At 36.2% G+C, this 14380-nt stretch overlaps 1 protein-coding gene across 2 annotated transcripts in view; it reads right to left on the reverse strand.

Annotated features, from left to right (window-relative positions):
• The window catches only part of PIAS2 (protein inhibitor of activated STAT 2), a 92935-nt gene that overhangs the window by 3771 nt on the left and 74784 nt on the right, over window positions 1–14380 (reverse strand). For both annotated transcript variants that reach the window (XM_036769634.1, XM_036769626.1), the window contains exons 11-13: window positions 13414–13585; window positions 4748–4881; window positions 1438–1475 (exon numbers count right to left, since the gene is read on the reverse strand). In XM_036769634.1, the coding sequence (XP_036625529.1) occupies window positions 1438–1475; window positions 4748–4881; window positions 13414–13585 (344 nt within the window). The remainder of the gene's footprint in view (window positions 1–1437; window positions 1476–4747; window positions 4882–13413; window positions 13586–14380) is intronic.

Below are 14380 nucleotides of genomic sequence, written 5' to 3' on the forward strand. Positions count from 1 at the left end.
CCAAAAAAGTGATCATATACAAGGTGAATTTGTAAAGTTTCTGAGCAGCTTTTCAGAACCACAAATGCAACTATCAAATGTTTATAAGGACAAAAGAACATGGGGGGTGGGGGGAAATTAACTCACAATTTTTCAAATCATAGGGGAAAAAAAATCTGTAAAACTTCACAATCTCTTTGTATTCCTTTACTATTAAAGCTCCCTTCTTGTTCTTTTTTTTAAATCTGTTTTAGTAAAAGTATGTGCTATCCTTCAATTGCAAAATGGTTACTATGGGTGTGTTATTAGCAGGTAACATACTTAATTTTCCAAATTACTGGAAATGGGTTTGTGGTGATCTAGCCATTTTACATTAATCACTTTGTTCCTCTTGCTTACCCTTCCAATGGAATATATTTTACTTTTAAAATAGCTGTGGATTAAGTGTACAGTAAGGATGGTGAAACAATAATGTTGATTGGTTTATATCAAAATGAACTTTCATTATGACCATCTTCTGACCAACCTACCATCAGCCACAAAGTTTACTCAACAGAGCTCAGTAATTCAATTTTCACTCCCTAGAGCAGATTAGTCTGATCCAAAGAGATGCTCACAATGAAACGTGCAATCCCTTCAAGTCTAAAGGACAACCTATACAGATGATTTTGCCTCAGAACTTACTGATACAGGAGTTAGTAGAAAGTGAAAACTCTTCCTAGAGGGAATGACTTAGATTTCATTTGACTTGAAACGCTTCACAAAGCACAGGTCCAATGTTCCTATTGTTCATATTTGACATGGTCAAGTACACAGTGTCAAAGTATAAAAGAGGCCAATTTTATGTCATTGTGTAACTGAGTAAGAGCCAGTAGGTCTCTTCTACAATTTTTTCTCTCCCCTTCCCCTTTCTTATCTTCTTCCTTTTCTTTCTTCCTTCTCTTTTGCTGAGGCCCTTAACCTGATTCTGGCATGCATGGCTATTGCTATGCCTGGACCTTCACAATCTAGCAGAGAGGTTTACTAACCTAAAAAGAAAAAAACAGTGATATGTATGTATGTATAATGGTTTGCGTACTATAATCACATATACGTCAACTTACATGATAGCTTTATAAACATGGCTTAATAAATACTATTGTTCAAGCCTCTCAGTTCTCTATGGTATATTTCTAATCCTAGGTCAGCTTTGCCTGGCCATGTAATAAACCCCCAGGCTACATTCCCTCACATTCCTGGCTCCTTCATTCTCAGGAAATATACACACACTTTTAAGCTAAGGATATGTTAAAAATTATATAACAGATTCCAAAGGTTTAAATTACCTCAATTAGTGTGAACAAGTGAGTTACCAGCTCTAATGTTATACTACTTGCCAAAATAACAAATTTGGTCTCTTAATTTAAAGCATCATAACCAAATTAAATGCAAATTAACTGCTAAACCGAGGTAACATACCTGTGGATCAACTGGAATTAGGGAAAGAAAATCCAAACCTAAAATGAAAATGATATGTTAACAGTAATCTTTTCTATTTAGAAGAGAAGAATTAATTCTAAGCATCCTTTCATTTTTCTAAGCCATTTAATATTAATGGAAACTAGGAGGCAGCTAGATGGCTCAGTGCATAGAGTGCTGGGCCTGGAATCAGTTAAGACCTGAGTTCAAATCCAGACTCAGGCACTTACTAGCTATGTGACCCTGGGCAAGTCACTTAACCTGTTTGCCTTAATCCACTGGAGAAAAATCAAAAACCACTCCATTATCTCTGCCAAGAAAACCTCATGGACAATACAATCCACAAGGTTGAGAAGAGTTGGATATGACTGAAAAACAACTAAGTAAAACTGATTAACACTTAACCTGCTAGAACTACCACAATATTCTCTGCACTACTTGACAAATACTTGAGGAAGGGGCTCTACTGTAAAGCATAATAAGAAGATGTACAAGTTCCCCACACAAGTGACATATGCGTCTCCCTGCCCAAATGTTTCAAAGAAAACTTCAAAAAAATTCTCAATTTTTAATCACATTTTGTGTAGAGCATATCAGATAGGTAGGCCAGTCATTTACACAATGCATTTAAATTAGTACCAGCCCAGAGCCACTGAATCTAGAGAAAATTAAGTAATGATAAGACATTTAACCACACTCAAAAATTACAACAAGAAAAGAAAATAGAGAGCAACCTTCCAGTCCCGTTCATCTTCCACTCATTTCCATTCTACAAACATTTATTAAGCAATTAGTACGTGCAAACCTAGGTGCTAGGAATATAGGCTGCTAATCTGAAACACCCTCCGACAGCCCCTGAGCTGAGAACAGCCGTGGCCATTAACTTTCAAAGTAAGACCAGCAAGAGCAGTTTAAGTGGTCTATGTAAGGCCCTGGCATACTGTTACTCAAGACCTAGAGATGTGAGGGGCTGACATGGGACATACAGAAAAAACACTTCACCTTTACATGTTTAGTATATATGGATTTCGTATGTGTTCAATACCTTCATGCTATTTATGTATGTCACTGGCATACATAGGTACATGTGTGTATGTGTGTGAATACATGCATACATGCATATGGCTTCTATTTCTTTGATACTTGCTCCCCACTTCTAGGTCACAGTAGTGTTTTTCATACCATGTGTATTTATATAACTGGTGATAAATGAGATTCAAAGCTGATGAACTTTTAAAATTATAGTCTAATTATCTGCTATGCATACAATTTCAGCAGCTGTAAATGACATGCTTCTAGGTTACTGTATATAAAAGTTTCCAAAAGTATTTCTAAAAAAGTGATACCAATTTTCAGTCCTGGAAAAGACCTCTGAGATCACTTAATCCAATCCTCTTAGAAAACTACAGGCCTCAGAAGATGGAAGTGATTTGTCCAAATTCCTATGACTAGTTAGCAGGAGAACCATAACTAAAACCTAAATAGAATCTATGGAACTCATTAAGTGTCCAAATCTTATTGGGCTAGAGCAACAAAAATTGAAAAAATCCTTTGATAAAACATCATGATAAATATTCAGGAGAAAGCTAGAACTTAAGACACAATAAAAACCTCAATGTTATTGTTGCTGTTGGTCAATCATTTCAGTCGTGTCTGACTCTTCAAGTGACTCCATTTGGGGTTTCCTTGGCAAAGATCCAGGAGTCGTTTGCCATTTCCTTCTCCAGCAAATTTTACAGATGAGGAAACTGAGGCAAATAGGGTTAAGTGACTTGCCCAGGGTCACCCAGCTAGTAAGTATCTGAGGTTGGATTTGAACTCAGATCTTCTTGATTCTAGGCCCAGCACTCTATCCACTGTACCACCAAAAACCTCATTAGAAAAAAACAAAACACAACTTAGGCCAGATCATTTTCATGTTCTTTCAATAAATTAAAGTAAAAAGAAAGAGAACAAGGACTGTAGCTCATCAAATGTATCCTGGAGAGAAGAAGAAAGGCAGAGTAAGTGGTAGTAACTTATGTAAAATTCAAAGATGAAATGTATTATCTGATAAGTGTGACTGTGTGCTCTGAGTGGGAAGAAATTTGAGGATGGCAGCATTCATTTGAAAATATGAAATTTCACCTGGGAAAACTTATTACCCAGACAATTTAAGCAGCTTCACTTATATTTCTAAATGTTATAGCTGACATTCGCAGAAAAAGACAAACTCAAATGTCAAGCATTTTGACTGTGGAACCAGCTGGTACATCCTACCCCTCTTAAGAAAACAGGATGAACAGGGTAAAGCTGGAGGGGAGAATAAAACAGTACTTGTGCAGTCTTTATAATGAATAAAGAATATGCTGACACATTCTACCAATAATACAAACTCTTATTCTACCTTCTATACAGCTAACCAGTAAATTCATCATACAGGATAATATATCTTATAAAAATCTCTCTCTGTGTTGTATGTGTATGTGTGTTATGTATCCTCAAAAAGGGAGTGATCTTTCTGTTCTGAAAATTCTGGGAAGAAAGTGATGACAGTAGCTTACACTGATGTAACACAGGGCTGTCCAACCTTAGGTTTTTATTGAAACAATAGACAATATATTTTGATTTGCCATTTTAGTGAGAGCTCTGCGGTAGCTCGGCTTCATTTACTAAAGCATTTATGTAAATTTCTATGCTTGATGTAACATTTTACATCTACTACTTCAATTTAATCTTTGCACCAATCCTGTATACTAGGCAAAATAAATGTAATATAATTAACTCCAGATGAGATTGAGTGACTTTTATAAGGTCATGCAAGTTATATATGGAAGACTTGAGACTGAACTCAGTCATTTGACTTTAAGTACAGTTTCTTCCCACTAGTTTACTTGCCTTCCTCCAAGGGATCAGGATATGACTTGTTAAAATGACTGATAGATGTCACCTATAAACCTTGAAAAATGTTATTTCATCTAAGATTATTAGCTGGATATCATTTAGGGGAAGAAGGGAAAGAGCATTTATTAAGTGCTTACTATGTGCCAGGTACTGTGCTAAACATTTTCTAAATATCATCTCATTTAATCCTTGGAACAACTCTGGGAGGTAGGTGATATTTTTAGACCCATTTTATAATAGAGGAAACTGAGGCAGATGGAGTTAAATGACTTGCCCAGGGTCACATAGCTAATGGCCACAGTTAATAGGTAGATCACAGATGAAACGTAAGATTAAAATTTAAATATATAAAATACAGCTGTTCTAAAAGTTTGTTTTAAAATATATACTTTTAAGGAAGAGAGGAAGATCTTAACAAAATACATACCTGGCAAATCTGAGGAAATACTTGATATTGGAGTGTGGTGGAATGGCACTGAGTAATCTGTTAATGAAGGTGGAATAGCAGCATCCGCAGTCACATTGGGCACCCTGACAGTAGATGGCTGGTACATGAGAACCCTGTTTTAAACAGTATGAAAAATTACAAGCAATCTGGCTGTTAGCTTACAGGAGAGAAGAGCAGCACCACTGGTCATTCCCAGGTGCAACACAACTATATAGTGGCTACTCACAACATTGTACTGCATTCTAATCTCATCTTTCATAAGTCTTCATTATAACATGAATGTATCTTGTTTCTCAACAACAGCTGTGACATAAGAGCAAGCTGGCATTAAAACAAAGTACAGTGCTGGAGTCATTATAATTTCATCCAATAATATAAACATATAAGTGCATATACATACACACGTTAGATATATGCTTTCACTGATGTGTGTGTGTGTGTGTGTGTGTGTGTGTGTGTGTGTGTGTGTGTGTGTGTGTAAAAGGAAATTTAGAACAGGAGGGGCTGTTCAGGTTGAATAACCCAAGACTAGCACCAAAGAGCATGTGAATGTGATGGCCTTTTTTGAATAGCGCAGCCAGAAAATTTTCTCAATTCTGACCAGTGAAACAGAGATCTGCTTTGCCTCAGTGAATCGCTAAACCCAAACTCACATGGGGCATGGTGTGACAAAAGAATGCTAAACATGACAACCAGAGCAGCATCCATGGCAGGCTAATGTTTGAGAACTAATGTGCAATAAACCTGGTACGAGACCCCTACATGCCACCTCATCTTCTGGAAGACCTGCATTTTTCAAACGAACTGTTTTGACTACTAAAAATACAAATCAAACAGATAAAGTATTACTATCATTTCAGTATAAGGCACAGTTCAAAATACTCAGGTTTAACAAGATTTTCTTTCATTCCTCTAAATGCTTGATAACTATCTTCCTTTTATTGTCTAAATTAAACACATTCTCATTTAAGCCACGACAATTCACTGGAAGTTCACAGGCAAGAAGTGCATCTTGAATACACTGAAAAGCTTCACAATTGCTTTTTGACCACAAAGCTGGTGGCAGCCATCTTGCCAACAATTAACACTGCTAGAGACAAAAGAATCAAAGGAATACAAGATGTTGTCAGCCAACTGCTGTAAAAATTACTGAATTCTGGAAGAAGGAATCTTAAAGATCATCTAGTCAAGCCCCTCCTTTTCTAAAAAAGTATACTTAAGTCATGAGTAGCAAAATAGTTTGACCAAAGTCACACATCTAAGTTAGCAGCAAAGCTGAAGCCAGACGAAAAGTGTCCTGTTTAGAGTTCCTTTCACAGCAACCCACTGATCTGTGACTACTGTTTAAATTATTAAATACTGAAGGTAAGAACCAATAAATTTATAGAGTGCTTTTTCATGTTCAAAGAACTTTACAAAACAACTGGCTATATAAGCTGATTTAACTTATGTCACTGATAATACTATGAACTTTTACTTGGACTTTAAATTTATTTTGAACCTAGAAAGAAAATGATTTGCAAGTTTTTACCACTCTAAGAGGTTATCTCAGCAACATGGTTACAACCAATGTAAGTAGTTCATTTTAAAATGAAAAATGCATCTCTGGTTGTATTGGCAGCAAAAACAAATAATGCCAGGACCCTCTCTGAACAGAGTAGCTTAGAGATCACAGAGTAATTTAGATTAATTCATTCAACCACCCTCTGTTAAGTACCTATTACATGCAAAACACTGTGGTAGGCACTGGGGATACAAAAATGAAAGAAAAACTAGTCAAGGAATTTAAATTCTACCGGGTTAAACAAGCCAGTGGGAGAACACATGCAGTAGAATTTACTTGCAAAAGTACTAAGTACTTTTGTACTTAGGGCAAAGTGCTAAGGGCAACAGACAGAGCTTTTTAAGGGATGAGAGCAAAGGTTGCCTTCCACAATACGATCTTATTTAGTTAAGAATAAAGAGACTTCATAGGAAGCTATTTGATGATCTGTTGAGAAGCATGCACCATGATGAAATCATATTGATCAAGACAGGAAAAAGCAATGGGGTAAGAGTGTGGACCTAAGCACACTTTTTATTTAAAGCTTATTTTTTTCTTCCTTGAGGAATTTAAATGTCAAACTTGGAGAATAAGCTGAAATTTAGATAAATTTTAATACTTAAAGAATCATGACTTCCTTTAAAAAAATCATTCTTAGCAGCCTATCAGATTGGGATACTCTATCATATAGAGCTCTTAACAAAAATCTCTGGATACTATGGGGTACAACAATAGTTTATCTGTCTTCATTTCTCTTCCTTTACCTTAGTTCCTCATAAGCTACAGCTTTTCTTTCAATTAGGGCCTCAGCCTAAACATCTTAATTTTTATTTAGGCAACAACTTCCTCCTTCATATTGAACTTTCTTCCCTGACTGTACAGATGGCAGAGTAGTACGTGGCAACAGCTGAACCCATGATCTCTCCTGTGGAATACAGTGAAGACCTGCACCTATATTTAATGTTGCGATCTGAGGACACGTCACACACACGCACAGACACACGCGCGCACACACACACCCCACAAATGTTTCGAAACGTTTGGGGTTCTGGCAACACTACCAAAATACAAGTCTGAAAATAACTACGTCTCAGTCCTGGGGGCACAAGTTACTTGGGTATAACCCTTGCACTTGAAAATATGAGACTGTTACTTGATACTTTCTTTTCAACTGGTGACTTAAAGTAGCAATGTCATACAGACAGAATGGTGATGGAATGCAATTCAAAAGCCCAGATTGTAGGGAACATTTGCTACTACTTTTCTGTGTGCCAATAGACAAAGCACTTTACTTGTGAGCCTCAGTTTGTCACGTGAGAGGGAGAGGGTGGGACTAGATGAACTCTAATGTCTTTTCCACTCTAATGGTATACCTTTCATATATTTTAAAGTACAGTATGTTCTATGGCCAAAATGAGGTGGCAAATCTACTAAAAATCAGAAAGACAAGAACTTTTATTTACATCAGAATTTTTACAAGAACTGCATCAAGGTATACAACACGCTTATGAGGACAATGAAAGTATGTGACTTACATGTTCCATGGTAGATTAACCTGATGTAAATTTTCATACCTGAATTGTATTGTTTCTATCAGAAAGCAATCCAAAGTTGGTTGCCAGTTTGCCACTAAACAATAATTATCAATATCTTATGCTGGCTGTGAGATGAGAGACTGAGTTGTCTCAGGAGGTTCCCCATCACCGGAGATCTCCAGCAGAAGTAGTATTATAGATCAAAGTCTTATCCCTATATGGACAACCTTTAACGTCTCTCTTGATTCTTTTGTTTCTGTACATCTGTGAATAAGTCAAATTCCTCTTATCCTTTCTGCACTTGACTCGCTTTGACAAGACCAAGAAGGCTGCCAAAATACATCCACCAGAGGGTGCTGTATTTTCATGGGAAAAAGATCAGGTTATATTTCTGTGCATTAGGTGATAAGACATATTCTAACTACTTAGTGGAAATTTATATCCTGGTATTGCCCAAAAGTACTGGGTTTCTGACAATTGTATTCCAGGTGGTAAGATACACGTGGAAAAGACATAAGGAAGCTCTGTTTCAGGCTAACAAGGAAACAAAATGAAATGCTTCCACTGCTTTGTATAATGTCTTAAGATTAACATAGGTGTGGTAAGTTTATGAAAAATTTAAAATTTTAGTGCTTATAAAATTACTTTTACTTCATGAGGTTGGTGACAATTTCTAGTACTGGGAAAATACAAACTACAGTCCAGTAGTTTGCATGAGGGTGGAGAGTATCAACAATAAAGATGCCCACTGGGACTTCTCATAAAGGCCTGTCAAGAAGAGAGAAATAAGAGGCTGAGATAGAGGGGAATAAAGAGAAGGGAAGAGAAGGGGAGAGAGAAGAAAAAGGAGAAGGGGATGGAGGAGACGAGACTCCAAAACTCAAGCTGACAATAAAGGGAGAAGAGCTAACTCTTCACTGATGCCAAGTCTCATTCAGAATTTAGTCTCAGGAGTTTTAGAGAAAAAATCAAAAATGAAATGAAAAAAAGTCACCTAAACTGCGCAGCTCTCATTCATTTAATTTCCATATTTCTGGCTCCTTCCACTCTCCCCTCTCAATACGCTGTGCCCAGCTGAAATGACTGCTCAGACATGTTCACTTTATTCCTGCTACACAACTCAACTTTGTTTATTCCCATCACCCTTTATCAGCCCTACTTCAGAACTTAAGTTGAAACCAAGGGTCTAAGTAGGGAATTATTTTGGCTCCTGACATAATGCGTTATAATTTCCTCAAAACTTTAAAGTTCAGGAATGGCTATCCCCAAATCCATTGTCTTTACCTACCTAAGAAAGGAAAGCTCTACCTTTCAGCAGATCCATTCCTCCATGCAACCTGTGTTGCTAATCCTGCTTTGGTTTATCTTTAAGATGATTTGCAACCCTATAGCTTCCCTGCTAAATTCCAATACAAGTAAACACCTATGAAAACTATGTCAGAGCTAAATCCAGAACAAAAAAAAGGCAGTAATTTAACCAAGGCAGTTCAATATAACATGTCTAGTCTATCCTTAGAAAAATCACCTCTCCCAATCCTACAGCAGGTGTCCAACTCCCCAGATCTGATTCTACTTGAGTTTGATACCTCTGCCTCACAGAACCTTCTGAAAGCTTCTGTGTCACTAGGACACAACTCCTAAAAAGGGTTATATTATTGACTTTTTTTTATACACAGAAATTGTTTCTGATAGTAAGTTCCACCTAAAATATCCTTTACAGTAGCCTCTATTCATCTACTCAAGTCAGATAGATACTTCTTTTTTTCAGCCTGTTGCATTTTAAAACAACTCTTCCTAGCTGTAGTTCCTGCTACTGCCAGAAAAGGGGCCCCATATCCCAAGAGACAGCATAGCAACCCTTATTCACAAGAAATATCACGTGCCAATTTTTTTCTACTCACACAGTCTGAAAAGATGTTCTTAGTGTTGTTGAATTGTACCATAATATTCTTTCCACGCAGGAAAAAGACAAGAAGCTCTTTTCTCATCAAATACCAAAATAAATTACTGAAACAACAGTCATAGACGGGGTTCAGACCCAGGGCTGAGCCCACATCAGTACTTTGCTTCTAAGGGAACACCAAGGAATCCATGAGAATGTTCTTCAAGGAGGTAGATATACCATCCCCACTTTCAAGATGGAGACAAAGGCAAGCTTATAAAGGGGCTTGATTTCTGGTAAGTTTCTTTGACACATTATAAAAAGTATATTCCATAAGCATTCAGAAAAGGGTAAAGACATCAGAATGGGTTTATCAAGAATAAGTAATTGCAAATCAATTCCATTTTTCCTTTTTTGGTCAGGATTGGCACACTTGGAAATGTGGTAGACATCAGGGGAATGATGCACTCAGTGCATTATCTAGATTTCAATAAGGCATATTAAGAGTCTCTCATAATCTTTATAGAAAAGATGGAGAAAAATGGGCTTTATAATATATCGATATGAATACTGTAGAATGTAAGATCATTGAAGGCATGAACCATTTTTTTTTGTCTCTGTTCTCCAGAGCCTAACAGAGGACTCTGTGTATGCTAGGTGCTTAAAAACTGAATTGAACCTGGAAAGAGACCTCTAGAAGAGTGTCTTAAGACTCTGCCTTTGGCTTTAGGCAGGTTCATTATTTTTATTAATAACCTGGATGAAAGACTTATCAAACTTCAGATGACTCAATGCTGGGATGAAGAAGTATGACGGACAATAGAATTAGAAACAAAAAGAAAAAACTGACTGTCTACAGCAATGAGTCAAATCTAATAAGGTATTCAATAAGTATAAATGTTCCTATATCTATAAAATTAAGAAATTGGACTATGTGACTTCTAAGGTTCCTTCTTAATCTAACTCTATGATTCTGGGCTCAAAGAAATGAACTAACAAAGTTACTAGATGGGGGAAATGTGAATATAAGGTAGTTCATGTGAAAAAGACTTAGGGGTTTGAAATAGACTATGAGCTCACTGAGTAAAACTAGTGATGTGGCCAATAAAGCTGTCAATGAAATCTAAAGGGGACAGAGAGGGAAAGGATTAAATCAGAGGCCATCAGAGGATAACTGTGAGATTCTTTATCAACTATAAAGGTTAAAACAAAAGCATGTCAATGTCCTTAATAGGCATATTGTATTTATCCATTCTATATAAGCCTTAGCCATTAATATTTTCAACCTTACTAGCTACCTTCTCAAGAAAGTAAATCCTATGCATCTACTATCTGAGGTATATAAACTAGTATCCTATATGCCCCAAATTTACCTTTTCAAATTGTTATGAGGATATTCGCCATTTCTAATTTCCTGGGATTTAACAAATCTGTGTTTACCTACCCCATGGTTCTATTTTTAGCCTTTGTTTATTCATTCACCTGAGTACTTACTGAAGGCTGCTATGCTGAGGCTGAGGAGGCCTAATATTTTATATCTGCTCATGTATGGCAGTCCCTATCTCTCTTTTGTTCATTTTATTTGCCCATCCTCCTGTAGCTCAGTTGTCTTCCCTGGAAAGATGACAGAGATGTTCAGACCTACTGCACAGGGATGTTGTGGAGAAAGTGCTTTGCAAACCTCACATAAATGTGAGCTATTATGATCATTATCCTAGAAATAGTTGCACAACACCATAGCTTCTGGAAGAGGTTTCCAGGTATTCTGACAGCACCTGGCACTTTGCTTTTTGGCCATGGCAGCATATCAGGTTGAGATCACCAAAAAAAGAGAAGTCTATAAATAAATCCAAGCCTCCTTCCTGAATCATAATCAATACCTACAGCTCTTCATCTGTATATGTTATTTTTCAAATATTCTTCTTTAACTGCATTACTTTGCTCATATTAAAATGTATATTCTATTTTCTCCAAAAGATAGTGAAATGCCAAAACAGGCAAAACAAACTTGGGAGATTTCATGGTGCATTTCCTCTTCCTGATCAACAGTAATTCCTCAGTTACTTCTCTCTACCTAGAAGTATAATTGATTTTTTATTTTATTCTGCTTTTAAGCCAGTGACACAACAGTCACTACAATTCCACGACTAGTCAATTTTCTTTATTCTTTGGCAAGAAAACGTGTCAAAGACTTTTAAAAGGTCTACATATATTGCATTCAATGGTTCTTTCTTAATCATGATTACATATTCCCTTATAGACGTCTAAGAGGCAAGTCAGACATTATTTTTTCCTGAGAACAAGTTGTCTTTCTCCCAAAATGTCATGCTTAAGTATTTGGTAATTCTACCTATTATCAGCGACTCCACCAGTCTGCATTCTAAGCAAGGGACAATGTACTTTTGTATTTTTCAGCTCAAATTAAGACACTAATTTCTTAATTCCTCTCTTCCCTATTTCTCCACTTATTGCCCAAAACTGCATCATTAATCTACTACTTTTACATAAAACAACAATACAATGAAAACAAACAAGAAAGAACATGGCAAGAGCCATCAAAAACATTTTCGTTCAAAAATTCACGAGTGCCAATAGTCTTTCTCAAAAAGGCAACATTCACTCAGGATCTCTAAAAAGTCCTTTTGTACTTATCAAGATTTATGCTAAACAATATATAAAATCAAATGTTTGCCCTACTTGCGTGATATAAAGATTCTGACAATCAAATTACCAAATATTTTAGTAGGATGGAAGGTAGTTCAACATATTCTGGCTTCCACAACTGACTAAAGGAACATGCAGAAATGATCTCAAGAGACTAAAACACCAAGACAACAACACCTAAGTTTGTAAAATCTGTTTTCTAAGCTGCGATTTCCTTCAGTATACCAAGTTTAGAATCTTCAAAGAGAATCTCTTGGTGCATGCTGTCATTTAGAAAACTCTTATCTGTAATGGGTAACAGTTTTCATCAGGTATACAGTAAAGGAAATTGATGTCATTTACACTCTCCTCTACCCTTCACTTTTTATTTTGATGACATGTGGTAGAATGGAGGGTATTCCTGAATTCTCAAAAGATATGTCAGTATAAGCTCTTAAGGAGCAAGCTAGAAAAGTTTTTAAGTACAGGACCAGAAACAAACTACGCATCTGTCATCCAGGGACCAAACTAGACAAGTTTATGAAAGATTACCAACAGATGGGTTACCCAATAGGTAATAAATTTTTTGGGCACAGCAATTGATCAAGATTTTCTACTAAAATAGGGAGGAGTTATGATCAAAAATGGCAGAAAGAAGCTTTCTTGATCAAGTAACTTTCCTTATTTTTCCCTGGGAGAAAGTGGATGTTATAAAAATTGTTTTTTGACCTGTCAAATTAGCTAAAGGAAAGATGCAACTTATCACACACTCTGGCATACAAAAGGCCCCCCCAAACCCACTTCCCTTGACATGAGGTTCTCTTAGTGGTTCACAACATCTTCTTCCTCAAGAATAACTTCGCAGCATGTGCAGCAAAACTGCTTTGAACACACTGCACCTAGACAAAGGCACATTAAAATATCCTTCAGGAAACAAAAGACACCAAACATCCAATTATGAACTATAGTCCATAGGGGTGTTTACAAGTGTCAAGTTCACTTGGAAGAGTTATGGAAAAGTAATAAATTTAAATGAACAAACCCTTTGGTTGGGCTGTTTTGTGTCTCCGCCATAAATATGCATTTCCTTTTGGCAGGAGGTTCTTCTTCATCATCAGAAGAGCTCTCTACTGTTAAGTCAATAATATCTACTTTCTTCTTGCTTGTCTCACTGGCCATGGTCACTGAACAGGGCTTACTGAGGACATTTGAACCTAGGCATAAAAGAGAAAAAAGAAATAAAGGTGTTAATATGGAAAAAAGGTCCTAGTCTCAAAAAACAGGATGCTTAGCTTAGTATGAGAACACCACCAACTAATCCATAATCTTAATTATCTTGTGAATCATATTTATCTGTTGGTAAATGACCATTTGCCCCAAAGAACTAAATGAGTAAGAATGGGCAGATGAGCAAAATTCTATGAACACTACTAAGAAAAACTATTAACATAGCTTCATATATTAAAAAAAAAAACCAATCTATTTTTTCTCAAATCTAAAATTCAAGGGTTATCAACTACCAAAATTATTTTCCACATTTTTAAAAGCGATGATAATCACAGTAATTTGACTGTTTGTGGTTGTTGTCCATTAATAAGGATTAATTATGGTAGTACAATTCCCTTATTTTTTCCCTTCTATTATCCTACTGATTATTATCTCCAACAAAATTTGGTGGGAAAAATGGAAAGAAGAAAACTAAAATAAATCAATTTTGCTACTTACTAGAGGTGGAACCGAAAATCATTAGATAAATTTAAATTTTGAGAATTTTGATGGATGTCAATTAATCTAGGCTTTCCTTTCTTCATTAGTTCAAATAGCAAATATACAGCATAACTGAGGACATCAAGATTCATAACTAAATTTAGTTTACAATGGGGACTACTTAGTTGAGTGGGATATTTCCCTTGAAATATGTATGGAGTAAAACAAAGACATTTGTCAGAACTACTTTTAATTACATTTTTCACTCTATAACAAGCCTGCACAACAAACGATTCACGGGC

The sequence above is a fragment of the Trichosurus vulpecula genome, chromosome 1, assembly GCF_011100635.1.
Source record: "Trichosurus vulpecula isolate mTriVul1 chromosome 1, mTriVul1.pri, whole genome shotgun sequence".
Classification (NCBI taxonomy): domain Eukaryota; kingdom Metazoa; phylum Chordata; class Mammalia; order Diprotodontia; family Phalangeridae; genus Trichosurus; species Trichosurus vulpecula.